Here is a 24,969-nt window from a genome sequence, read left to right on the forward strand (position 1 = left end):
AGCTTCTTGAAAGTCCAAGTGCACAATATCAACTAGATTCCCTCTCTGTTATATCTATCTATTAATCTGTCTGACTACAGAAATATATTTACTGTTTTTGTCTTGGGCACTCAGCCACTTTGATTAGCAAGTGCCCATAAAATGTTTCCTTCGCAAGAGTGCAAAAAGACTAATGCTGCTGAATTGACTAAATCTGACTATTCAAAAGGTTGCTGTAAACAATGGACTTTCATTCCTTGTGCTATCACATCGCAATTAACTTTACATTTCAGCAAGGGCCCATTCCCGAATGAAGGGGGAGTTCTCATACTTCAAAGATTAAGTCCAGGAGGGAGGGAGATAACCGTTGCTGGATATTTGGCTACTATATAATAGTTGCACTTTCTCTCTACACAGCAATGATTTCCTAATGAAATCCCTGCAAAGTGTATGAGATTTAGAGCTGTTTTGCAGGAGTTAATTGCCTCATTTAACATATAACTATGCTGTAGGCTGGCAAGTGGTTTTCTTTTTTTTCTTTTTTCTTTTTTGTTTAGTACAAATATAATGCCTTGGGGTCAAATTAAAGCACATGAAAGACGTACTTAGTTGCTTCCTGTAGTAAATGAAAATCCCAGCTTATAACTTATGGCATTTCTTGACTGTAGGCTCCATAGATGCCAAATAATTAAAATGTCTACTTTTTATTCACTGCATCAAAGATGAGAATATAAATAGCTGTGCTGTGCCCAGGGCAGCTATTTTCATGCTTGGGCTATAGCAGGCATCCCCAAACTGTGGCCCTCCAGATGTTTTGGCCTACAACTCCCATAGGTAAACGGTAAAGGGACCCCTGACCATTAGGTCCAGTCGTGACCGACTCTGGGGTTGCACGCTCATCTCGCATTATTGGCCGAGGGAGCCGGCGTATAGCTTCCAGGTCATGTGGCCAGCATGACAAAGCCGCTTCTGGCAAACCAGAGCAGCACATGGAAACGCCGTTTACCTTCCCGCTGTAGCGGTTCCTATTTATCTACTTGCATTTTTTTGACGTGCTTTTGAACTGCTAGGTTGGCAGGAGCTGGGACCAAGCAACGGGAGCTCACCCTGTCACAGGGATTCGAACCGCCAACCTTCTGATCAGCAAGCCCTGGCTCAGTGGTTTAACCCACAGCGCCACCTGGGTCCCTCCCATGATACCTAGCTAACAGGACCAGTGGTCTGGGAAGATGGGAATTGTAGTCCAAAACATTTGGAGGGCCAAAGTTTGGGGATGCCTGGGCTATAGCTAAACTAAGATAAGTTAGAGTTTTAGGGAATGATGTACAGCACTCTGTTAAAATGGTCCTGTTATGTTATCAACTTCCTGAGTCTGTCCGTCTGCGATCACAGAACACTGGCCTGGGCCAATAGGGCTGTTCTTACTGAATGGAAGATATCAAAATGTTCCTAGAATGAAGAGCCTTATGGGCAATTCTTTTTACTAAATCCAGCAACTATTTAAAGATCTTCTCACAGTGCGAGGCTGCTAAATTTAGGAAGGGACCTAAGATACTTCCAGACACCATCTGCCTGTTTCTTATATGGAAGACATTTGTAGGCATGCTTTGTGTACTTTCAGAAACTTTCATTTTGTTTGAAACAACAACAGCAGCTTCCATATTCACACTTGTATGGGTAACCTGTCAAACCTACAGTGAAGATACTATAAACAGCTATTTATGTTGGCTGGCTTGTCCAATTTTTCATGGAGGACCTAAGAGCATGATAAGTTTCCTTTTCTTTAAGTGGATGGTTAAAGTGGTAGAAGAAATTATGACAAACCTCCATTACTATATTTTAAGTGCAGGTAGGAAAAGGTAAATACATTAAAATAAATAAATAAATTAGTTTTACCAAACTTCAGATATACCTTGTAACAAATGTCAATGTTATAGAATGAACCCAGGGCTCAATGAGGACCTAAAATGAGTTCTGTAAAAACTGCCACCCCTAGTTTTTGGCCGTTATTAGGAACCAGTCTTCCAGTACTCTTGCCAGAGTCTGTAGGCTACTACATCTATTACTTGCCTAAATTTTAAAGCACAAACCTCTTGTTTTTCCTTTCTTTGGCACTGGTATTCTGCTTCCTATTATCCCACTACGCTCTACCCAACAGTATTATCCATTACTTTTCTTCTCATAGGTATCCAGGCGTCAGCTGACAATCTTCTGAATCACAGCCAGACCCTGAGGCGCCACTTTTCTGCCAGCAGCATCAACCTGGAGTATGATGAAGATATGCAATGCATGCTGGGACTTCTGTGTCCTCGATGATGTTGCATTGTGTGGAGAGAGAAATCACAGCACTGAACACGTTTCCCTAAAACACTTAAAGCAGCTAAGCTGTGGGCATTACCCCTGTCAAACCCTGCAGATGATGTGACATTGTTTTAAACACCACACTTGGTAGCCAAGAATCCACATTACCCTTGTAATCATTCTATGTTAAAACGAACACACAGTAGGATTGGCTGAATGGCTTGAGTAGGGTTCAAATGATGGTTACCTCCATAAACTTTGATGCTTTGTCTCCTATTATCATCTTGTCAACTCAGCATTCCCTGTTCTCTGCTGATCTTTGTCTTTATGGTGTAACCGAATAATTGTTTGGTGATTGCCATAACACCCGTTTCCCTTTTTTAAAAAATCAAGGAATTAATGCTGCTTCACTTATTTATAATTCTTAACAGGTGCATGTAGAATGTGTACCTGTAAAAATGTAATGTACGTAGAGGACAAATATATACTTGCAAACTAATGTATTGGCACAGCTACCTATCACATCCACGCAGTGTGGAAGACATGTATTTGATGCCACCTAATACATGCAGCAGACCTGATATCAGAAGAAATGAGATTATAGTTCCTTCACCCATTCTACACTCACCCTGAAGTCATTTGAGCTGCCCGGATAATGATTCCAGGTCACAACTAAGCAATCAATATTTGGGTGTGTGTAATATCCATTATTCTTCAAGAGCTGGGCTGAATTCTATGCTGCATAGAAGTGGCAAGATCTAATACAAAGGGTTCCCCCCCCTTTAAAATATGGAACATCTAGCAGCTGTATCTTAAAATGGGGGAGAGAAATGGTAAGCAGACAGCCAGTCAAGAGAAAATGACAAAAGAGATTCATTGTGTGAAAATACAACACCGCCCTAGTGGCTGTTTTCTGCTAATTTTGGATCCCATCAGAAGATGACAGAACATGTGAAGTTAGGCATGCGGTCTTATGATTGGGAAAAGATTAACTGGCACAAAGTTAGAGGAGCATTAGTAAGTGCACTTGTAAAGTGATATTATTAAGGCAGACTGTCCCTTAAACTTCATGCATGGCATTACATAAAAGTGCAGTCTTCCCCCTATGTGATAAAGGCCTTTTAAATGCATCATTAACTATGCATTTTTTCACTGTTAATGATCTTGGTTTCCTTGGTGATGAGTGTATGCAAGTCCTGGTGAAGCCAACAGTTCCCCAGTCATTTTAACAAGCTGTCCATCCCAGCAGTCGAATTTGGTCTTTGGTTGGGGCCCACCTGTTGAGTCAAATTCTCATCCTTCCTTGTGCTGCATTGTGAAGCCTCCCCCTACCATGCACAGGCTAGTTGCCAGCAGTCTGGTGAATCACCAACACAGTCGTTTTAGAACCTGCTGTTTGGGAATATTTGCACTAAAACCATGGGAAGTTTTGCTGTTCTTGAATAAGAGTGAACAAAAAGTGGCATTTGAGCAATTGCAACTGTGGGGGATGGAGTGGGGATGAGTGAAGGTCAGGTAAGGTTAGATTGGTGGTGGGTTTTTTGAGCTGGGCTTGACTACTCTCGCCTCCTACCACTTCCATTCCTTTAGCTCTTTCCTACTGTAGAGCAAAATTAACGGTGTAGCACAAAGATGGCTTCCCAAGTCTTTCTGGGCAGACTCCTTTGATCCTCCAGAAGGAGGAGAGCAGGTCACACCTTTAGCTTTGTGTTAACTGGCCCCCATCATCAAAGACAAAGACTTTGTCTCAGGCCTTCCGGTCGCATCTTCCTGTGATGGTCAAGCAAGAAAACAATTGTGTTGCATTGTCTTCACCAACAACACACACTTCCATATTCCATTTCCCTGTCTACTATTTGTTTCTCCTTGAAGAGGGGAATGAGAGGATTAAGAAGAATGCTGGACACTTCAGTTTTTCTGGAGAACATTGGTTTTGTCTTTAGAAACAACAAAGAAGTATTGCATCCCAAGTGTGCACATAGTTATTTTGTCCCCCACCCCAGCTGGTCAGTCAGGTTTTTCTGTGTAATCTGTTTACAAGAGACAAAGTGTACACACCTTCCACTGTGAAATGCCTGTCATGTGGCTCTGGCCTTTACTGTAATTGACTGGTGGTCATGACAAAACTCTACAACTGGAGACCTTGGATACAGCCTTTAACCTGCCAATTACCACATGGAGGAGCTTTCAGTATGGGAGTCTTGGGGAAATGGCCGTGTGCTCTTGGGAGTCCTTACAAGGGATAGTGGGGTTGGTGAACACCAGAAATGCTGTTCTGCAAGCTTTAGTTAAATTAATCAAGCTCTCCTCACCCACTGGTCCACCAGTAAGCCTGTTGTAGGATAAAGTGCATTTTCTCAAGATTTACCTCAGCATTCAAAACGCTGTATGAAGCAAGACCTGGAGACTGGGGAAAGCAATAACAAGAAAAATAGAACTGGCATAGACAGCATGGTTGTGTGTTTTTCCTCAGTTCCCTCACATACCCCTCTGAAGCAAACTATTGTTTGTTTCAGAGATTTCTCAGAAAATTGTAATAGTGGCAACGTGGATGGAATGTGGGGTGGGGTGGGTTATTGAGGAGAAATGTATTTTCTTTTTGTCCGTCCCCCCCTTTACAGGGGTGGGGGAAAGTCAAAGGCAACAGAAATTGCAGGTGCAGGATGGTGTCCATCTGAATTTGTTACTGTGAAGCAGGCACGTGCAGCCGGGAAGCAAGTTGTGCCCCATGCAAGAGTACAGTCAGACTGTTCTTAATGGGTGCACATGCCACAACATGGGACTATGGAACCTTCTAGACACGCTTGTGTGCACCTCAGTGGCAACAATGCAATATGTATTTATGACTGCATGACTCTTTAAAAGAGTGAATAAAGCTGTTTACAAGGGATGGACAGCTGTTCCCTGGAATTGTTTGTGTGTGTCATTTTCTGAGGTAAAAGATGTGTTACCGCCACACTATTATGGGCAGCAGTTTAAGTCATTTGAGGGGCAGGCTGCTGCTTGCCTGTCAATGGAAAGAGTCTCATTGGTTTAAAAATGAATTTTGATGGGGGCCGGGGGGGGGGTGTTCTAACATTCCTTAGGACATAGTGTCCTATTTGCTTCCTCTTAAGACAGCTACATCTCAGCAACACAAAAGCCATTTTTAAAATGGTAAGGGTTCATCTTTTTATCAATGTACCTGGAACTGAGTAACAGATCTATAGAAGCCGGAACGATTCTTTGCGTCACTTAAAACAACAGCATAGGGCCAGTGAGTTGAATAAGAGTGTATGGGAGGTGTAGTGAATCTTTAAAATCAGAAGATGGCATGCAAGAGCCAAACACACTCTTAATACCCCAGAGAAAGGGATTTGCAAATTACACAAGAGCTAGAAATTACATGAATGAGAAGCTTTTTTAGAAGAAATGGTTGGGAGAAATCTGCCAGTACAATGGCACCTCGGGTTACAGATGCTTCAGGTTATAGGCTCTGCTAACCCAGAAATAGTACCTCGGGTTAAGAACTTTGCTTCAGGATGAGAAAAATTGTGTGACGGTGGCAGGAGACCCCATTAGCTAAAGTGGTACCTCAGGTTATGAACACTTTCAGGTTAAGAACGGACCTCCAGAGTGAATTAAGTTGTTAACCCGAGGTACCACTGTACTAAATTATAGTCTGGTCACAAACAAGGTCTGACCAGCAGAATGTCTCTGCTACCCAAATTTGAATTCCACTACCAGAACGTCCGTTACTACAAATCCAAATATTGCAGAATGATGAATTTCAGCCTTGTGATTTTGCAAGTTGGATTTTGTGAGTTAAATGTGTGCTTCAGTTCTAGAATTGGAGCGTCATCTGTCCCTGCAAGACAGGGGTAACTCTCTTGTAGGGTGATGAACACGGTGTATAAAGATGAGCTCCAGAATGCTTGTCATCTCCCCTATTTCTTTATCAAAACTTTTCCTTAAAAAATAGCAAACTCTTTTAATGTTTCCAAAATGTATAGTATCTCATTGCTGGCAAAATATTGGGATGGTGGATTCTAGGGCTCAAGTTTAGACAGGATGCCAATCATTGTGTTACTATGCAGACTGGGGGACAGAGATGTTCTGGAGGGTGAGAGAGAGAGAAAAAGTGCCCCCGTTACTTTCCTCCCTCCTAAAATCCCCCGATATAGCACAGGGAAAAAAAGGTTTGGGGTTGCTGTGTTTTTTACCTCATGAGTCACACCTCCCTGACCCTAACCCCTGAATAGTGGTTCAAGGGCTCAAGGAAGACAACTTCCAGCATTTTCTGTACCCCTTGCCTTTATAAACGAGCATAGTCATGATGAAACAGGACAGTTTTTGTTCTACAAGAACAAGCTACATGGCTGCAACAATTATTCTTACAATAACTAATACAGATTGTTAAATTAACTTGACCGTGAATTAGAACTAAGTTTGTCCTTTCAGATTGCAACTGTCCTTCACCCTTCCACATTCTCACATGTACCAGCTATTTCATTTGCTACTGAAAATTAAACAATGCTCACCATGTAATTCTAACTCTGCCAGCAAATAGAACTGTGCCCTATTAACTACTTGCCAGGAAGAGGGGGGGGACCCTAATGTGTGTGTTTCGGTTTCACAGCGGTAACGCTAACCGCATGAACATTTTAACAGGGCGGTTGATAACTGGGGGATTGGAGACAGTAGGTAATGGGTGGTGCACTGGAGACAATGTGCTTTAAAATCATTAGAGGAGGAACTGTGCCAATATAATTTCCATTCTGAGATTGGCAGAGCAGAAGTGTAAACGGCAGAGAGCACCCTTTAACTCGCGATGCGCGCCACTCTTTGTGAGTGAGCAACTGGTATGTTGCAACCTCTACCGTTGGCTCTGGGCCTGCTTCCAAAGTGGGTAAACTGTCTTAGCGGGGCATTGTCTGATGCTTTTGTGAGGGCAATGGAATGTAAATGTCAGATAAACAATATGAGAGAGAGAGAGAAAAGATCTTTAAGGGCAAGAGATTGGCTTTATGTGTGTAGGAGTGATACTGGTCTCATTTGTATCCTGCTTTTCCTCCGAGGAGCCCAAGGAAGTGTGCTTGATTTCCACACAACGCACACTGCTTCATTCAATCCACATGACAACCCTGTGAGGTAGTTTAGGCTAACGGATACTGACTGGCTAATCCAAGATTGACCATGTCCTAGTCTGAGACTCTAGCCAGTCCACCACTCTGGTACAGTCGAAAGCAGCTGTGGTAGAAGACTCATTTGTCTTGGTGGGCTGTGGGCAAAATCAAAACAAGGTTTTGAGAACTGTTTCACATCTCTGCTGTCCTTTTGACACGGGGAGGGTTTCTGTCCATTTCCCCCCTGCCTGCCCATACCTAACGGCAGACAGTTTTAATTTTTCAAAGACTGTAGGGGAAGTGACTGATTAACAGAAATATTTGGACACTGCTAGCCAGGTGTGTTGATGTCACCACAGTTCAATTCTGCCCAGCAAAACTCTGCTGAAGCTCTCCAGAATAAAACACACCTCAGAGCATCAGCTGACCTGCATGAGGTAGGCTCACCTTCCATTTCTAAGACAGATTTCCATGTGGGAAATGTAATTGATTTCAGTGGGGGGGGGGAGAAAGAGAGAGAGAGAATGAGAATTGTAGGCAGAATGGTGCTTTAGCCATAAAGCTCCCCTTGAGCTCATTAGTACTTCTCAGCCTTGCCTACCTCACAGGCTTGTTGTAAGAATAAAAAGACAGGGAGTTATATAACCTACGATGAACTCTTTGGAGGAAGAACAACATGAACATGTAATAAATACCTAATATCCATTTCAATCATCCCTTTTTTCTGAAAGAAGGGAGGGGGCATCCTATTATATAGGGCTGCGACTGTAGCCTCTTAATTAAATAGGGGGGGGGCACATCCAGCAACCTTTTTGATGCAGGGTCTGCAGTTCTACCCACACAAAATTTCCCCCCTATCCCCTTTCATCTAATTACTTCGGGTTACACAAAGGTCAAGGGGAGAAGGTAAACTTTTCAGAACTGAAGCAGGTAAGCAGAAGGGAAAAGTCATGCTGGCTGCCTTCGCTGGGCCCAAGCTGCACGTGGGGTCAATTTGGCCCCCGGAATTTCTTAGCATCATGAAAGGCTAACTATTAATTCAGCCATGGCCAAGGTTCAAGGAGAGCCAAGACCTTTGCACATGAATGCCCTCTCCTCCTCCACACCCCTCCAACTGCAAGCAATGACTCTTCATCGTTTTTCTCTCAAATATAACTTCAAAGCAGAGGTAATGCCTCGTCGATTTGGGGGGGGGGGCTGAAGGAGGTGGGGGAAGAGTCAGCAACTGCCCTGTCCTGCTGATCAGAGTGGACAAAAGCAACGCCAAGCTAAAGAGATGAGGGGTAGAATCGCCCCAGTGAAAGGAAGGAGCAGGCGGTTGAAATCGTTCCCTTTCTTTCCAAGGCCTGGAATCTTTCTGGTTGCTGGGTTGTTTGTTTCTTGGCAGAGGGGTTCTCTCTCTCCCCCCCAACACCTCCAGCTTTCCTTTAGTATCCCGAAGAATAATGGGCATCTGGGAGCTGTTTCAAGTGGACTTTAATTTGTCTTAATGAAACTCACAGCAAATAATTCCCAAGCCCCCACTCCCCTCTGTGTGGGCAGTGGCCACATACCAACCGAGCCACCCTTATAAGCAAAGCAGCCGACGGGGCGCGCGCGCACAAGCACGCGCTTTTGAAAAGACCCCCCACCCCGCTCGGGCCAGGTCGGTTTTTTAAAAAAACAAATAATGCGTGCGATTGCGCTTCATTAGATATTTAAAAGCTCTTAGGTTTTAAAGGTTTCATAAGCTTCTCTTTTCCCACCTCGGCCGCCAGGATCCGTGACTAAAAATTAACTGGTGGCAAATGAAGCAGGTGGGGGGGGTGCGATGTGGAGGGGGGAGAGAGATGGATAGGGGGCAAAACAAAGTTTGTGCAAAGTAGCAGAACCGCAGAGAGAGAGAGAGAGAGAGAGAGAGAGAGAGAGAGAGAGAGAGAGAGAGAGAGAGAGAGAGAGAGAGAGAGAGAGAGAGAGAGAGAGAGAGAGAGAGAGAGAGACCCTGTCAAGTGATTGCGCTCTCCATGGAGATCTGAGGACCAATGAGAGGGGCAGAAGCTGTTTATAGGGGCGGAGCGTCTCCATAGCATCCAGAGAAGCCTTTCGGAGCAGCTACTTATTGACAGTCATTCTGTTGCTTACAAATCACAGCGGCTCCGGAATAAAAGGGCTCTGGCAGCGAGGGGCGTAATAATTCATCCAACGGGAGAGCAGTAGAAATCTACCCTATTTCCCTACCCGGCCCCCACCCGCCACACACTTCACCCCACTGAATATTCGGCGCTTAGTAGTAAACACTTGGCGGTAGTGGGGTTCCTTCGTAGGAACAGGTAAGATAAACGGAATTATTTGTTTCTTAATAAGGCGGGGAGGGCAGGCCAGCTTTATTTATCCGCCACGTTATCCTGGGGAGGCTGGAATCCCCCCAGCACACAATTTTTATTTTATGGTTCTGGCCAGACGTGAATGCAGAGGGACCCTCTCATGAACCCATCAACGCAAATGTAACAAAGCTTTCATTTAAAGCGGGAAGAAATAATTCATGGTAAGAGCCTTCTGTATACTACATTGAGGGGCTTGGTTGAATTCTGTGTGTTTCATGTGCAGATGGTTGGCATGAATCTTCATGTACTACCAGTAGTTCAGGGGGCATAAAGCTTAAATACAGGTACTCAGCCACTCTTCTTCTGGTTCTCCATCCTTAACGCTGTCTTATTATGCTTACATATGCGGCATACAAGATTCATAGGATTTCAAAGCAGCCCAATCCTGTGCATAATATACTGGGCATTAAGCCCCATTGAGGTAAATGGGGCTTACTCTCTGGGTTCAGGATTACAGCCGAGCAGCCTAGGTGTGATTTTACCTCTGCTCTATGAACCAGCTGAGCCAAAACAGTCAGGCTTAAACTGATTTAGCTCCCTGCCAAATCAATGGGAGCAATTTGCAACCTAAGCCCATTACCTGAAGGTAGGTTCCATTGAAATCAATGGGATATACAGTACATCACATGATGTGTTTGGCACTAGGGTGCCACTTGCCTTAATGAAAGTGCTTCAAGTTATGGATTGTGTTGCTGGAGGTAGATTTTCCTTTAAAAAAAACACAATGAATCATGTTTATCCCCAAGATAGCCTTGGAAATTCTAGGCATTATGAAATGGCATGAAACTCCCAACATCTTAACCATTTTTATGGCAGTATTCATACCTCTACTGTTGAAGAAAACAAAAACAAAAACTGGTGGTGTTGTACATTTAGTGAGGAATCAATGACAGATTTAAAACAGAGGCTACTTCATATCACTAAGATGGAATCAGTAAAAGGGTTAGGGACTATCAGGTTTGCAAGCCGAAGCATTTATGAAGCTGAATAAATTGTTATTTACCTAGAAGGAGATACTAACATGTTCGTTTCAGTTGCATGTTTCTAGCTGGGTTTTAAGTGTTTCAATAGGAACAAATGCTACTTAGATTCTTGGCAGTTTTGCGAAAAATCTTGCCACAAAAGAAAAAAAAGGGCATTTGGGTGAATTCCACCCATCTTAGGCTGTGGTCTGCATAAAGCAGGCTAGTTAAGTAGGCTGGTTTGAGAAGGGGATCCTACACCCAGGGATGGCTCAGTTCTTTGGGATTACCTCAAGGGTATATTTGGCTCCAGTGCTTTTAGAGTGTCTGGCTAGAAAACAACCTGCTCAAGTGTTTGTTTGTGAGCTGCCCATTTGTTAGGGGCCTTGAACTTCTTTGTGTTATTGTTGCAGGATTGTCACCCCCCCTGCCCTTCCCCCTTCTTCCCCCTTCCTGCTCTCCCACAATTCCTGAATGTTGGATTTGCCTATTTTGGCTTCCCCTGACATGACTGACAGCTGGCTGAACGTGCAGTCTGAAGAAGAGAAAGGTCAGGAAAGCGGCATGGCAGATTCGGGCAACCTGGACGACAGCTTGACCAGCCTACAGTGGCTTCAAGAATTTTCCATCATCAACGCCAACATGGGCAAGGCAAGCTCTTCCCCTTGCAGCACAGATCCTCACGGCTATCATAAGATCCCTGGCTCTGCTGCACCGTGTTCCCCTCTAGCTGGTGACCCGGCTTGCATGGGGATGCCCCATACCCCTGGCAAGCCAATCTCCTCTTCCACATCCAGGACTGCACACCTGCAAGGCCAGCCATTGGAAGACATAGATTACAAGACTAATCCCCATGTGAAGCCTCCTTACTCCTATGCCACGCTAATCTGCATGGCGATGGAAGCAAGCAAGAAAACCAAAATCACTCTCTCAGACATCTATAAATGGATTACAGATAATTTCTGCTATTTCCGCCATGCAGACCCCACATGGCAGGTAGGTGCCTAGGATGGGACAGCCCATACCTCTCTGCATTTTGGCCACCCAGTCATGTGGGTGAGGTTATAGTGCACTTGCTACTGTCCCCATGTTTTCTGTTGGCTATCCACTGCAGTTCATGACCAGCCATCTTCCCAAATCAACCTTGATGCTTTTATGACTTGCATTATCTGACAGTCTCACCACTATTTAAATTCTCATAATTTCCATGTGAGGCAAGTGTTGTGTACACCTAATATGCTGATGAAGGAAATCAAAGCTACTTGGCCAGAATCCTTAAAAATGGCCATGGCTAGAGCAGCAAACCGCTCCCTACATTCTTAACACACAGCACAGTCCTAATCATGTCCATATAGAATTTGATGGGACTTACTCCCAGCTAAGTAGAGTTCGGTTTGCAACCAGGAGCTGGACCACACCATACCTTTTGAGCACATTCAAAGCATTTACACCCCAAATAAATCCTGGGAACTGTAGCTTACCCAGACAGAACTGCAATCCCCAGCAGCTGTAACAAACTACAGTTCCCAATATTATAAGGGTGTGTGTGTGTTATGTGCTTTAAATGTACGGTGGGTGTGCAAATTTAGACACTAGCACCCTTTTTCCTGGATCATCTTTCCTTGTACATACATAATGTAAGGTTCTATCAATGTCACTTGTGCCACCTTACAGGAGAACCAGCTATGTCTGTGGTCAGGTGGCTGTACGTTCCTCTTGCCACGAGATGAGGAACAGATCTCCTGTCAACCTCCATAACATTAGAAAGCAACCAAGTGTTTGTAATATTCATGCTGCAGCTCCTTTCTGTGCTTCCTTCTCCCTAGGGTGCAATTACTGTTGCTTGGTATGTTTCCTATCAAGGTGTTTTGCCTGGAGTAAGCACTTAGTAGCACACGGAGGTTGTGGTAAATGAGAAAGCAGAGCAATGTAAACAGGCATTTTCTCCTTTTGAAGGTAGCAATTATCTAACAAAGGCTGTGGATGATTGAGAGAATGTCCTTTTTTTGAGGATCCAACAAACCTAAAGGAAGTGCCATAGAAAGTACAGAAAAACAACAGAGGGGCAGTGAAGGGGAAGAGAGAAGGAAACAGGTGGAGGGCGAAAGAAAAGTAAAGATGGCAATAGGAAGAGTAGGAGCCAAGAGGCGGGTTGCATTGCCTAGAGATGATTCTCCTCCAATATTTCATTGGATGTTTAATGCTGCTAATCCAGTCGGTCATAAATGGGCATTTGGAGTCAATTAACTGCACAACTGGGAAGCAGGGGAAACATTTAGAGAAGGAAGGGGGCAGTCAACCCCACTCCATCCTTCATTGTGGATAACATGTGATTATTCCCCACAAGTGTTTATATTTCTGGTTACGATGAGGTAGAAAAAAATAGCCACAACAAATGCTCTCAGGATGCTTAGTTTTTTAAAATAATTTTTATCTTGAATATACCCAAGAATAAGCCTTACACTTTGCTGTAAATCTTAATGCTCCACCCTGAAATGTCTCTGTCCCCCCCTCCCCCCAGATTTCAGTGGGAACAATCTTGTTAGGAGGGCTTTGGAAACCAGCCCTTTGAATATGGAACTATCTTCCATATTCATTATCTGGAAGCTTAACTTCTCGTATCCAAAATTTAGTTGGTCACACATGTGGGAGATACTTGGCCAATTTGTGTCATGCATGGAGATTTAAAACAAGCAACTTCTAGGGAGAAAGAGGAGAAAAAGTCAGGGTTATAAACTTCTCTTCCCCCCCCCCCTTGATCCATTGAGGAGGGAACACATGTGCCAAAGAAATTGATGTGTCTTTTCCACCCAACCTGATGCTTTCCAAGATGGACTGTGGAGAAGCATTTGAAAGAAGGCAAAATAAAGATTTCAGAGAGGTTATTAGGAAAGAGGTGCATCTAAGTGTAGAATGGCTGGGATATTGGATCAGAAGTATACAGTACCTCAAATGGTCAAAGACAGAAATATTATAACTTTTCACTAACCTCTTGGAGAGGTGTAAGTAACCTGCAAGATATTGCTAGACTACATTTCCCATTATCCTTGATCAATGGCCATGCTGGCTGAGGGTAATGAGAGTTGAATACCAATAATAGCATATGAAGAGCCAAAGTCTCATGACCACCAGCTGAACAGCCTTGGACATAAGACATCAGCCTGCAATGAAGGCTGTGGCCTGTAATGAGAATAAATTCATTTTTGTTACCATGTTAACAACAATATTGAAATAATGCATGTTGAGGCTCTCTCCATCCCCTAGCAAACACCACAGTGCAAGGAGGAATCTCTGTCCTTGAGCACTACCTCCTTCAATTCCCAATGTGTGTGATACATGGTAAACTCATTTGTGTCTTTGGCTCCTTGAGGTTTAAAAATATTTGAGTCAATGGTAGGCTGGACAAGTAAGAGTTTGGGTAGGAAAAAAGAGGGAAAGTTTTGCCTTTCGGAAAATCCAAATAAAATTTGTTCAACAGGTTATAAGGTACTTACTGGACTCTATTACTGTAGCATCTATATGACTTGTAATTTTTTGTGTCCTTCAAATAGTCCTGGTAAGACAGTGAATCTTCAGCCCCATACCAATAGACGGAGACCCAAAAGTCAGCATATTTCAAGCATCCACTCTTATTTCTATACCTTGGACTTTCCCTTCTGCTCTCGAAGCACTGTTTTCTAAAAATAATAACAATCATCATCATCTCAGTCAAAGGAAAATGATGAGTACATGTCATTCGTTTCTGACAATTGATGTGACAGTTTGATATTCATGGGTAGTTTTAGTGTTGAATCCTTGAGGAAAACCCTGTTGAGATGTTCCTTGCCACATCATCCTTAAGATCATAAGAGCCAACTCCTAGGGGCTGAAGGCAATTGACACCCCCCCCCAAAAAATTGAGGGGACCATCCCCCCACTAAGTTGATGGGCATTGCCATTCAAATGGTGTGTGTGCACCATGTCATGTGATCAATCATGAGGGGTGGGGCTTATCTGGGCCCTCCAGTATTTTATTGAAGTTGGCTTAAGGTGAAACAAAGAGTTTCCTCTCCATCCAAAGTGATTAGTTAATGAGTTAGATTCTGGGTGGCTGGATATGATGGTGGTGACATAACATAGTATTATTGTCATTCCATCACCTGTCAAAAGGCTGCCACTACACATAGCAAAGCTTGTGTCCAATCCTCCTGGTAGACTGTATCACCAACCAGGTCTCTTGATGTGCCAAAACAGTATTGCTTACAGTCACTACAATGACGCTGCTCAGTGTAGTGGATGTTTCTGATTCCTACCATGGTCACAATGCATAAAACAAGTGTAACATCTAACCTGATAAAGACTTCTGGAGAACTCAAAAGCTTGCTCACTATTTTCTCACATTCTAGTGGTCCTAAATCCTAGTAAAGATATTGACCAAAACTAAATCCATTAGGCTTCCTATGAGACTGGGACATTTTATGTTTTACAGAATTAACAACAACATGGGGATTAATAAGTACAAAAAGAAAGAAAGAAAACCCCTTGCATATTGATGTAGTTGGTGCAAACTTTCCTGTTCTTTCTTTCCCCCCTTTTAAAAAACAAAAACCCAGTATTCATTCCCTCTTTATCGTGATGCAGGTGGTTTGATGGATCCTTGCAGGGAAGAATGATAAATATGCTAACTAGCTGGGTAATAATCAGCTTGTAGGCAAGCCCAGCAGATTTAAACTGACTCTAGCAGGGGAGAGGGTTATTCTCTGACCCTTGTAAAATTTCATTAAACAGTAAATTCTGACTCATTGGAGACCAGCACGTTCACAGGAATTTCTTTATTTTCTCCTTTCTTTCTTTCTTTCTTTCTTTCTTTCTTTCTTTCTTTCTTTCTTTCTTTCTTTCTTTCTTTCTTTCTTTCTTTCCCCTTTCTCCCATCGTGCCCATGTTCTCACCCGCCTCGTCAACCCCAGTTCCTGTAAGTGCAGACACAAAGTCAAAATGTCATGCCACCCATAAGCAGGGGGGTGGGGGGGATGGGGAGAGATTCCTGTGGGAGCTGTGTGCTTTGGAAAGGAGCCAAGATGCCCAGGGAGTTTCAGCCTAGAGGAATCGCTTCTTATTATTATTTAGCCCTACAGGCATTCAAGCCTTGCTTTTGCTCTTTGGCAATACGGATTATGGATGAATAAGCATAAAGATATCCAGGCAACATTTTTTTTTTTAAGAAAAAAAGAAAAGAAAAACTCTTGCACACAATCCTTTACCATATCCAATCTCTTAACACCCTCCTCTGGCTTTGTGCTTTATAAGAGGCTGTTATTTACCCAATAGCAGAGTTTCCTTTCTGATTGTGCACATCACTCTAGACACGCACATTCATTCTTCAGAGGAGTAGCTCTATGGGAACAGTAAATGCCCCTTCTTTTGGTTTCTCTCTTTGTTGCTATTTTTTCTAGAGCTTTTCTGATTTTTTTTTAAAAAGTCCATTCCAGCCAAAGGATGTTCCATGGGTGCACAAATGTGTGTCTCACATGGGTGTGTAAATATAAGCAATCCATACCAAGGAGGCCAGTGAGTGTGCAGAGCAAGGGGCGGAGTTATGTTATGACTCCTATTCCATTTCTGTCAAATGAAGTGGTTTTTTTCACAGTGTTGGTGTTGTATTTAGCACCATAGGGTACCATGATAGCTGTGGTTTCTGGGATAATCCTTGAGCATCAGACATGTTGGTTCACTCATTATTTGAAGCTTAGCTGTGCTTTAAAAGGTGCACCGGCTGCAGTGTGCTGGTGGCACAGAGCAAAAACCGCAGCTGCTTCATTCCTCCCCTACTTCTGCCAGGAATGAAACCATGGTTTGGATTAGTGACACTTAAGAACCTGAGCTCACTGTTTGTTTTGTGCAAGCAAGCCAGAAGCCAGAAGCCAAGAACAAACTTAGGTAATTTACAGTTTATGGTTTGTTTGGAGGGAGGAAAAAAACAATGAGCCCAGGTTTAGACATAATCCTAGCAGCCTGGCATGAGCAGAGGAAGAAAGAGCACAGCAGCTGAGATGTTAACAGTGCCTAAAGTACCTTGCATGTTCACTTTTAAACTATAGGTTTTTTAAGTGACACATCAGCCAGGTCAAAATCAGTTTTCCGGCTAGCATGGGGTTTAAAAACAATCCAACTATGAGGGTCATAAAATGTCTGGCTTAACTTTCTGGTCTCCTGAAGCATTGAGGAGGAGGTCTGTTCTCTTCTGATTTTGAGGCTGTGAGATGGTTGTCTTCTTCATCTCACTGTTCAGAAAGTTTCTGTGAACACTTCTGACCAAAACCAGTAAAACAGAAACTGTCTCTTCTAGTACCATGGAAGGAAAAAAGGCACTATTTCTACTACACTATTTCACTGCATTACAATCTGTTCTGGTCCAGACCTAATATGCAGTCTTTTAGACTGAAAGAAACTATTCATTGTAACTGGGGCTGGGGGGAACCCAGCCAGATGGGCAGGGTATATTATTATTATTATTATTATTATTATTATTATTATTATTATTGGCATATTAAAGGAGACACTTGATCTTATGATGAGTGACACTCAGTATAAATGGAGGGCATCTGCATTAGCTTTTCCTTATATTAAGGCAGGCATCCCCAAACTTCGGCCCTCCAGATGTTTTGGACTACAATTCCCATCTTCCCCAACCACTGGTCCTGTTAGCTAGGACTCATGGGAGTTGTAGGCCAAAACATCTGGAGGGCCACAGTTTGGGGATGCCTGTATTAAGGTGTTATTCCCCTCCAGTAATTCTGAATGAGCTGGAGCTTGTGGGAATATGTCTTTTCTTAAGCATCACTAAAGGACAGCAAGGCTGGGCATGTGGTTGCTTAAAAATTACTTCTCTTTCTTTGCCCTGCACCTGCAGAGATTGTTGGGGTGGCTTATGTCCAGAGGTCACTTTTCCTCTTAATCTTCCACATACTGTATGCCTCCATCAAAACTCTCTTTGCACTTTCTCTTCCACCATTCATATTTTTTTTCTCATGCCAACACTGGACTGGATCATTATATTATCTTGTACATCCATCCATACCTGTCTTCAGGCTACTCCACCTTGGTTTTCTTTTCCAGCTAAAACTAAACTTTTTTTGGTTATCTAGTATCACCTTTTTTAAAAAAAACCACATCAGTTGTTGTTTTTAATGACGTCCTGTACTTCTGAAATTTTGGGATTCCCCCTAATTACGCTAGTTTCTCGGTGGCTCAGTCTTGGCTCCACTTCTGCTAGCATGTTTGTTATTTAAAGGAGTGACGGAAGGAGGGCAGCAGACTAGAAAACGTATGACAATAAGAGAACAAGTGTTTGTGTACTATGAGGGAGATGAAAGACCCTTTTCACATTTTAAGTATTATTATTTATGAAAAGTTTTAAGTTCAGATTTAAACAGATTTAATCTTGTTTAGCTCTCTTCTTGACTTCCTTGACAACACCTTGGAAATGGTAGCTTTGCAAGAGTGCTGAGAATTATTTCTTAGAGATTTCTGCACAGAACAGCAGTTTGAAAGCCAGGTTGTGCTTTGAGAGTTGTTTAAACTTGTAGTATAGACACACATGGCACAAGATACCTATCTTTTCCTGAAAGCTCAGGGCAACTTAGAATATTTTAAAAGAATCAAACCTTGAAACTAAGGGCAGATCCACACCCTACATTTTAAAGTACATCCAATACATGGCTTCCCCAAAAGAGTCCCAGGAACTGTAGTTTCCCCCTTACAAAGCTACAATTCCCAGCAACCTTAACTGCAGTTCCCATGATTCTTTCTGGGAAGTTATGTGTGTTGAATGTCCCCTAACAGTATGCAATGCATGCACTAGAAAAAGCAGACAGGGTACTAACACCCCTCATCTCTCCACACTTGCCATTGACATCTATAGGCCATCTCAAATGAAGGTTCTTACAAAATACTTCCAGTAAATATTCTGGTTCATGAATGTCGCTCCTGTATGAATTTAATGCTCATGTGACATGATATGAAGTTCTTGGTTGATCATGATGGTTAAAATATCATGATGGGAGTTGAGGCATGACTCCATATATTTCAAAGTTGTATAGGAATGAGGATGGTCATTTATCTGTAGAAATATGCCTGGCCATGAGGCTCATTTAAGCATCATTCTATTCCAGATTCAGTTTCACTGTGGCAAGCCACTTCAGCCTTCTTCCTTGCTGAAAAGACCTTCACACTTACAGCTGATTCAGCCGCCTTCATTGTATTCACTACAATGTGGGTTTATGTTTGCGGTTACTTATATTAAAACTCCATTTTGTTTAATTCTGGTTTCAGAACTCCATTAGGCACAACCTGTCCTTGAATAAGTGCTTCATCAAGGTGCCACGAGAAAAGGACGAACCAGGGAAAGGTGGATTCTGGAAGATCGACCCCCAGTATGCAGACAGGCTGATGAACGGAGCATTCAAGAAGCGCAGGATGCCCCCCGTGCAAATCCACCCAGCTTTCACCGGAAGACTCCAGCAGGATGCTGGCTCAAGTTCATCGGCTCAGCAGGTGGCAGCATCTTGGAAAAACAACAGCATCCTGAAAATCAACATGGAGTCTCAGCAGCTGCTCAAAGAGTTTGAAGAAGCCACTGGCGACCAGAACTGGAACCCGGCAGATGGGAAAATGAGCCATAAACGCAAGCAGCCACTCCCCAAACGGATGTGCAAGACAGCCCGTCTCTCCAGCTCCCCTCTGCTCACTCAGGAAGAGCAGACAGAGCTTGGGTCTCTGAAAGGTGACTTTGACTGGGAAGCTATCTTCGACACCACCTTAAATGGTGACTTCTCCACCTTCGAGGATCTGGAGATCACTCCTCCTATTAGCCCAATAACCAGGGATGTAGACTTGACTGTGCATGGAAGACATATTGACTGCCCACAGGAGTGGTGCCCTGCTGGGCAGGATTACATCCTAACCGAATCCAACCAGAACAGCTTGGACTTTGATGAGACCTTCATTGCCACTTCTTTCCTTCAGCATCCCTGGGATGAAGGGAGAAACGATTACCTCTCAAGTTCTGTCAACATAGATCCGCTCTTTGAACTCAACGATCCTTCGTTGCAGACGGAAATGAATGACTGGAGCAATGCTGGGTGTCTTTAATGAGTGACAAGAGCCCTGGATGGAAGGCTCAAGATCACCCCAGATTGACCTGCTGTATGAACAAGATTGGCCCAGTGCTGCGGGACTTTACACTAACAGTAGAATCCTCTAGCAAACAAGACATCTTCATTCTTGGGACCACATGGATCACAGAGGCGTCGGGCGCGGGGAGGGAAAGATCTGGAGAATTTGGCAGGATGTATCTGAAAGCAACACATGGGGAACTCTGTACCCCAAAAGACAACAAAATAATAATAATACAGTACTTATTTTTGTGTTCTTTTAAAGAAATATGGAATTTTTCTACTTTGGGGGTGGAGGGAATTGAAAAGGGCATATCTTCCTTGCAGGGGAGGGCATGACATTTGAATAGAATGGAATAGGATGGAAGAGCTGGCCTTTTCTGATTACTAAAAACATGTTAGATTTGTGATTTCTGTAATTTCCTCTTCCTTCTTTTGTCCATTGGCTTCTCCCTCCACCCCTCTCTTTGATGTGAGTGTGTTTGCATTGTTTCTACCCAGGGAAAATTTCTTCTCGGTAAAACATGGGACAATTACGTAGCAGGCAAATACAATTCCCATCTGTATTCTATGAATTTCAACCACCAGTCTATCTAGGACTAGTTTAGATGTTGACATCTGTATATTCAGAAATGAATCAACAAGGCAAGAACTTTCAGGCTTATAAAATAGAGAGCCTACTATATATCTATATATCTATTACAAAACCTATATTTTTAGCTACAGGGCACAATCAGTAGAGTATTTACAGCGGGGGTGGGAAATGAGGATTGTTTGTAATGATGTTAATTAAGATTGAAGTGTATCAAGCATTTGTTATACAGAGGGGAAATGTAATAAAATATGCAAGTGGGAATTCCTGCCAGTAGAGGATTTTTAAAAATCCACGAATGGGGACCTGGCATTCTCTAGACGGTCCTTTTTACTTATTTTTGTATCTTAAATTCTTTACATTTTTGCAATCTTGACTGTGTATACTGTAAAGCCTAGACATTTGAAGTCATGGCAGGCAGGCCCTCTAAAGTCTTGAACAACTAACAAAGTGCTGTACCCTTTCCTAGCCGGAAGATATGAAGGAATTTGTGTGATTAAAAGACAGACTCCAACAAATCAGTTGCCAACACAACTGATCAGTAATGAAGGGCTATTATTTTCCTCTCCTTTTGGCCAAGCGGACCTGGGTGGGTACTTCTAAAATATTCCTCTGCTTTAGTTAATGTCTCCGTATATTTGAGTCTCTAGCCAGCGAGAGTTTAAAACAAAACTCAGAATTGGCATGTTAATCAGTGGCTCTAGACTCATGGTATGTACACAGTGTGTGATAATTTGTATTCAATGCTGGATGAAGGTGCACTTTTGAGGTGCCATACATACCAACAACATCCCACTGCATATTTTTAAAATGCACTTTCCCCCCAAAGTGAGGAAGGAACTACACATGTGCAAGTGCAGTGAGGTGTTGCACCATTTATTTCAGCACTTAGGGGGTGTGACTAGAGTACGTGAATGGAGGGAAGTAGTTCACTGCTTCTTAAACACTCCTCCTACCTGTATGTACAGATAGCACAGAGACTAACTCCCGCTTTAGGCAACGTTGCTGTGCAAAGCTATGTACAATGGCAAAGTGCTATGTACAAAAGCACTCTGTGGAATAGCAAGCCCTGTGCATTTCAAACCGTACGTGTGCCCATAGCCTTAAGTGGATGGTTACAGGCCAAAGGCTGTATATGCAGTGGAAACTGCAAATGAAAGCTTCCCCCCTGCCTTTTTATTTAGCTTTCATCCTAGAACTGAAGTTGCTACCCAGCTAGGTGTTTAGCCCACAGCTAATGTTAAGCCAATAGTCATCTTAAGGTTTATGTGCATTCAAATAAAGTAAACTCTGCATGTTCCCAATAGTTATGGAGATCCCCCCTGGGAACCTGGCAGTCTTGTCTGGAACATGATGATATTTTATAGGTATTTACCTTTCTAAAGAGCTATATAGTGGTTCACTGGAATGGTAAAGCTCTACTGTCTGCATTTAGCAGATTCAGAAACAAACAGAACGTTCATCGAGCAAACATCAATCATTTTTTTCCTTTACTTCTCTGCACCTACCTGAATAATGTACACCCATGTGCATTATGTTTTGAAATGTTAATGTTTCCATCCCCTTAATCAGACCACCCCAATGATTTTTAAGTGGGGAGAGGCTACAACCTGGGGAGAAAAGTGCAGGCTTTCTGTTTCTGTGTGACAAATATGATGAACTGTGATAAATGCCTCTTTAGAACCGCATCTGTTCACATCAGAGTATTCTGCCCGCCCATCAGTTTATTTTAACAAAAGAGCTAGACTTCCAGGGACAATAATTTGACACCTAGAGATGGCTGCTTCCCATGCTACATTCTCTTTATTCACAGTTTTAAAAAAACAAAACACCGCATCATGGACACAGATGAAACTGCAGAGAATCCAAGCATAGCTCTTTGCTTTCTGCCACCAATATTAGTCCTGTGCTCACAATAGTGCGCAAGGAGAGATGTGGCAATGAAGCATTTTTATTTCCTAGCACTTTTAGTATTCAGTGTGCTTTACAATCATCCTCACACCATCCCTCAAAGGTAGGCCATTGAATCTCTCTATAGGCAGAAGACTGAAGGCCATTCCAAATGGCCTGGGGTGTTTTTATGTGCAGTAAATGTGCATTTGGTTCTGAGTTGCTGCACACTGTCTACACACATCGGCTGCACATTTTATTTTCCAAGCACTTGACCCAAATGTATATATATATTTTTATCTTGGGACATGCAGAGTGCACACAGTCTAGAAAGGACAACCTGTGGTTTACATCCAACCTCCGATACGATTTTTTTGTGTAATCGAGAGTTTGAGTTCTGCGCAGCACCAAGGTAGTCCCATATTTGGGATGGGGATGGACGCCATTTATTCCTTGAAGCGTCTGCAGGAATGTAGGACATAAATTCCCAGATAAAATAAACTCCCCAAGAGCATGGACAGCTCCCACCCTGCCAAGTACTAGAACTCCTAAAGGGGAATGGAGCCGCGCCTCCTGGGTAGTAAAAATGTTCTGCCTCGTGACATTCACAGATGAACTGCCACCACCTGCCTAGTCTTCATTACTTGGGTGCTAAAGCACATGGCCCAAAGACTGGCCATCTCTAGTCTAAAATATATTGCCTCCAAAGGTCAATGTAAGAAGACTGCTCTGGAGGTACACACACACACACACACACACACACACACACACACACACACACACACCCTGGAAAAGTCACAAGCATATGAGTACCTGAAAAAGCAGAGTAATGGAAGGCAAAGTATGTTCATATTCTGGGACCAGCTGGTATTAATATTGCTAATAAAAATCAACAGAGCTTCCTGGAGCTGAGCAGGATTCAGCCCTCTATTTGATTTGTAGTGGGAGTGTAGAAGAGTATCTGGGAACCATATGGATCACCTAAATATAATGGGGGAAGTGGGGTACCACCGACATGGAACTGAAATAAGAGCAATTCAGATTCTAATCCACTCCTTTGCTGTTGGAAATGTTGTTAATTTACAGTGAGTTAAAATACTAGATTTTATTTGGAGTGTGTTTAGATTAATGAAAAATAGCAAGCTAGGAACTGTTGCTGTTGGAAACAATATTAGAAACCTTAATCATGTCCGTAGATATGTGTACATGTCTCTCTCTCTCCTTTTTGCTTGTTTATTGAAAAATAAAAATTAGTTTGGGTAACTACTGGAATAGAAAAGCCCTTATTTTAAATTATGGAAGAGCATATATTTCAGAACTAAAATGAACTGGGGATTTATATGCAAAATGGACCAGGTGTTCAGCATCAGTTTTGAAACAAATAATCGAGGCAAAACGGAGTGATTTGCTGGATTTAAAATTTGGAACTTTAATTCAGTGCACTCAGATTTGGAATTCACCTTTCAATGGGCACGAGGCATACAGAGTCCAGCATTTTAAAATCCTATTGTTCAGTGAAAGAATTAAGTTTGCGCTTTAACTCTCTTCCACCAAAATCAGTAGGACTAAATAGAAATCCAATGGATTTTTGTTATGCCTCTTTGTATTTTGGGATTTGGCATTTGAAGCACAGGTATATATCTGAAAAACCTAAATATGTACTCTTAGATTCACAACCTAAATGTAATATTCAGCATACAAATCAATGAGATTTTTGTCCTTGATTTCAATGGGTTCTGGTTGCAGTCAGTGACTTTGCTTCAACTTATTTTTTTAAAAACCTAATACTGCTGCAAATCTAATTTCAGTGTTCTCCTAATGAGTAAAGTTGCTTTATTGCAGTCAATGACCAGTATCAGGATGACCAGCATCAGGAGGTTTTTAAATTCATGTTTGTCTTGCACGTTTAGGATAGTGAATTTGTTCAAGCTTTTCTCAAGAGGTACAGATCAGTTTAGGTCTATGGAAGTTGGTTTGAATTTCTGGACTGCCTGCTGCTGAAAGCGTGGTCCCAGTCTCCATACAGGAAGCTTCAGGAGCGCACTGTAATTCTAGAGATCAATGGCTTCAGAAAACATAGCAAAGTCTAGAGGAGAATCAGCAGATGGAAGTTCTAACAAGAGAGGCAAATGTGTCTGGCTGGACTGGACCAACTACTCATCTGCGCACAAAAGGGCAAGTTGTGAGAGAATGGAATCAATCCAATTTGCCTCCTAGTGAACCTACCAGATACTGTATCAAAATCAAATTATGCTCGTTTCCCCTCCTTCTTTATGGCAAACTGGGCCCACCTGCTGATCGCAGGATCTAAGGAGGAACATGGCATAAAGTTACTCACAAAACCCAATTGCTGCATCAGGCTTCTGCCCTCCAGATGTTTTAGACCACTGCTCTGAGCAGCTCCAGGCTATGGCTGATGTGTGTTGTAGCCCCAAAACATCTGGAGGCCACAAGGTTGGCAAAGGCTGTGCTATAAAACAAGGTGGGAACTATCTCTCAAAATGCACACACTTCAAATACAAACTATTTCCAAGCCTCTGTTATGGTCAAACTTGCTAAACTTCCAACCAAGAAGCTCTGAAAAACAAATTATCTGTAGCAATGCAAAATGTGAATTCCACGAGT

At 42.7% G+C, this 24,969-nt stretch overlaps 2 protein-coding genes across 7 annotated transcripts in view; both read left to right on the plus strand.

Annotated features, from left to right (window-relative positions):
* The window catches only part of RNF157 (ring finger protein 157), a 75,682-nt gene extending 70,354 nt beyond the window's left edge, over positions 1–5,328 (plus strand). For 3 of the 4 annotated variants that reach the window (XM_035104534.2, XM_035104537.2, XM_035104535.2), the window contains one exon: positions 2,165–5,328. In XM_035104534.2, coding sequence (XP_034960425.1) covers positions 2,165–2,295 — 131 coding nt within the window. In that variant the 3' untranslated portion in view covers positions 2,296–5,328. The remainder of the gene's footprint in view (positions 1–2,164) is intronic. The other variant, XM_035104536.2, reaches the window with a different exon arrangement.
* A 4,153-nt stretch (positions 5,329–9,481) lies between these two features.
* FOXJ1 (forkhead box J1) lies at positions 9,482–23,138 on the plus strand. Of its 3 annotated transcripts, XM_060271834.1 has the most exons (4): positions 9,482–9,694; positions 9,825–9,909; positions 11,124–11,706; positions 19,021–23,138. In XM_060271834.1, exons 3-4 carry the CDS (start codon positions 11,185–11,187, stop codon positions 19,837–19,839), a joined length of 1,341 nt encoding a protein of 446 aa, XP_060127817.1. In that variant the 5' UTR covers positions 9,482–9,694; positions 9,825–9,909; positions 11,124–11,184; the 3' UTR covers positions 19,840–23,138. The 3 variants fall into 3 exon arrangements, with proteins under 3 accessions (XP_060127817.1, XP_034960424.2, XP_060127816.1); XM_035104533.2 differs by having other exon boundaries at positions 9,482–9,909; XM_060271833.1 differs by lacking the exon at positions 9,825–9,909.
* Positions 23,139–24,969: the final 1,831 nt, after the last annotated feature.

This window comes from Zootoca vivipara, chromosome 2 (assembly GCF_963506605.1).
Source record: "Zootoca vivipara chromosome 2, rZooViv1.1, whole genome shotgun sequence".
In the NCBI taxonomy this organism is placed as follows: Eukaryota; Metazoa; Chordata; class Lepidosauria; order Squamata; family Lacertidae; genus Zootoca; species Zootoca vivipara.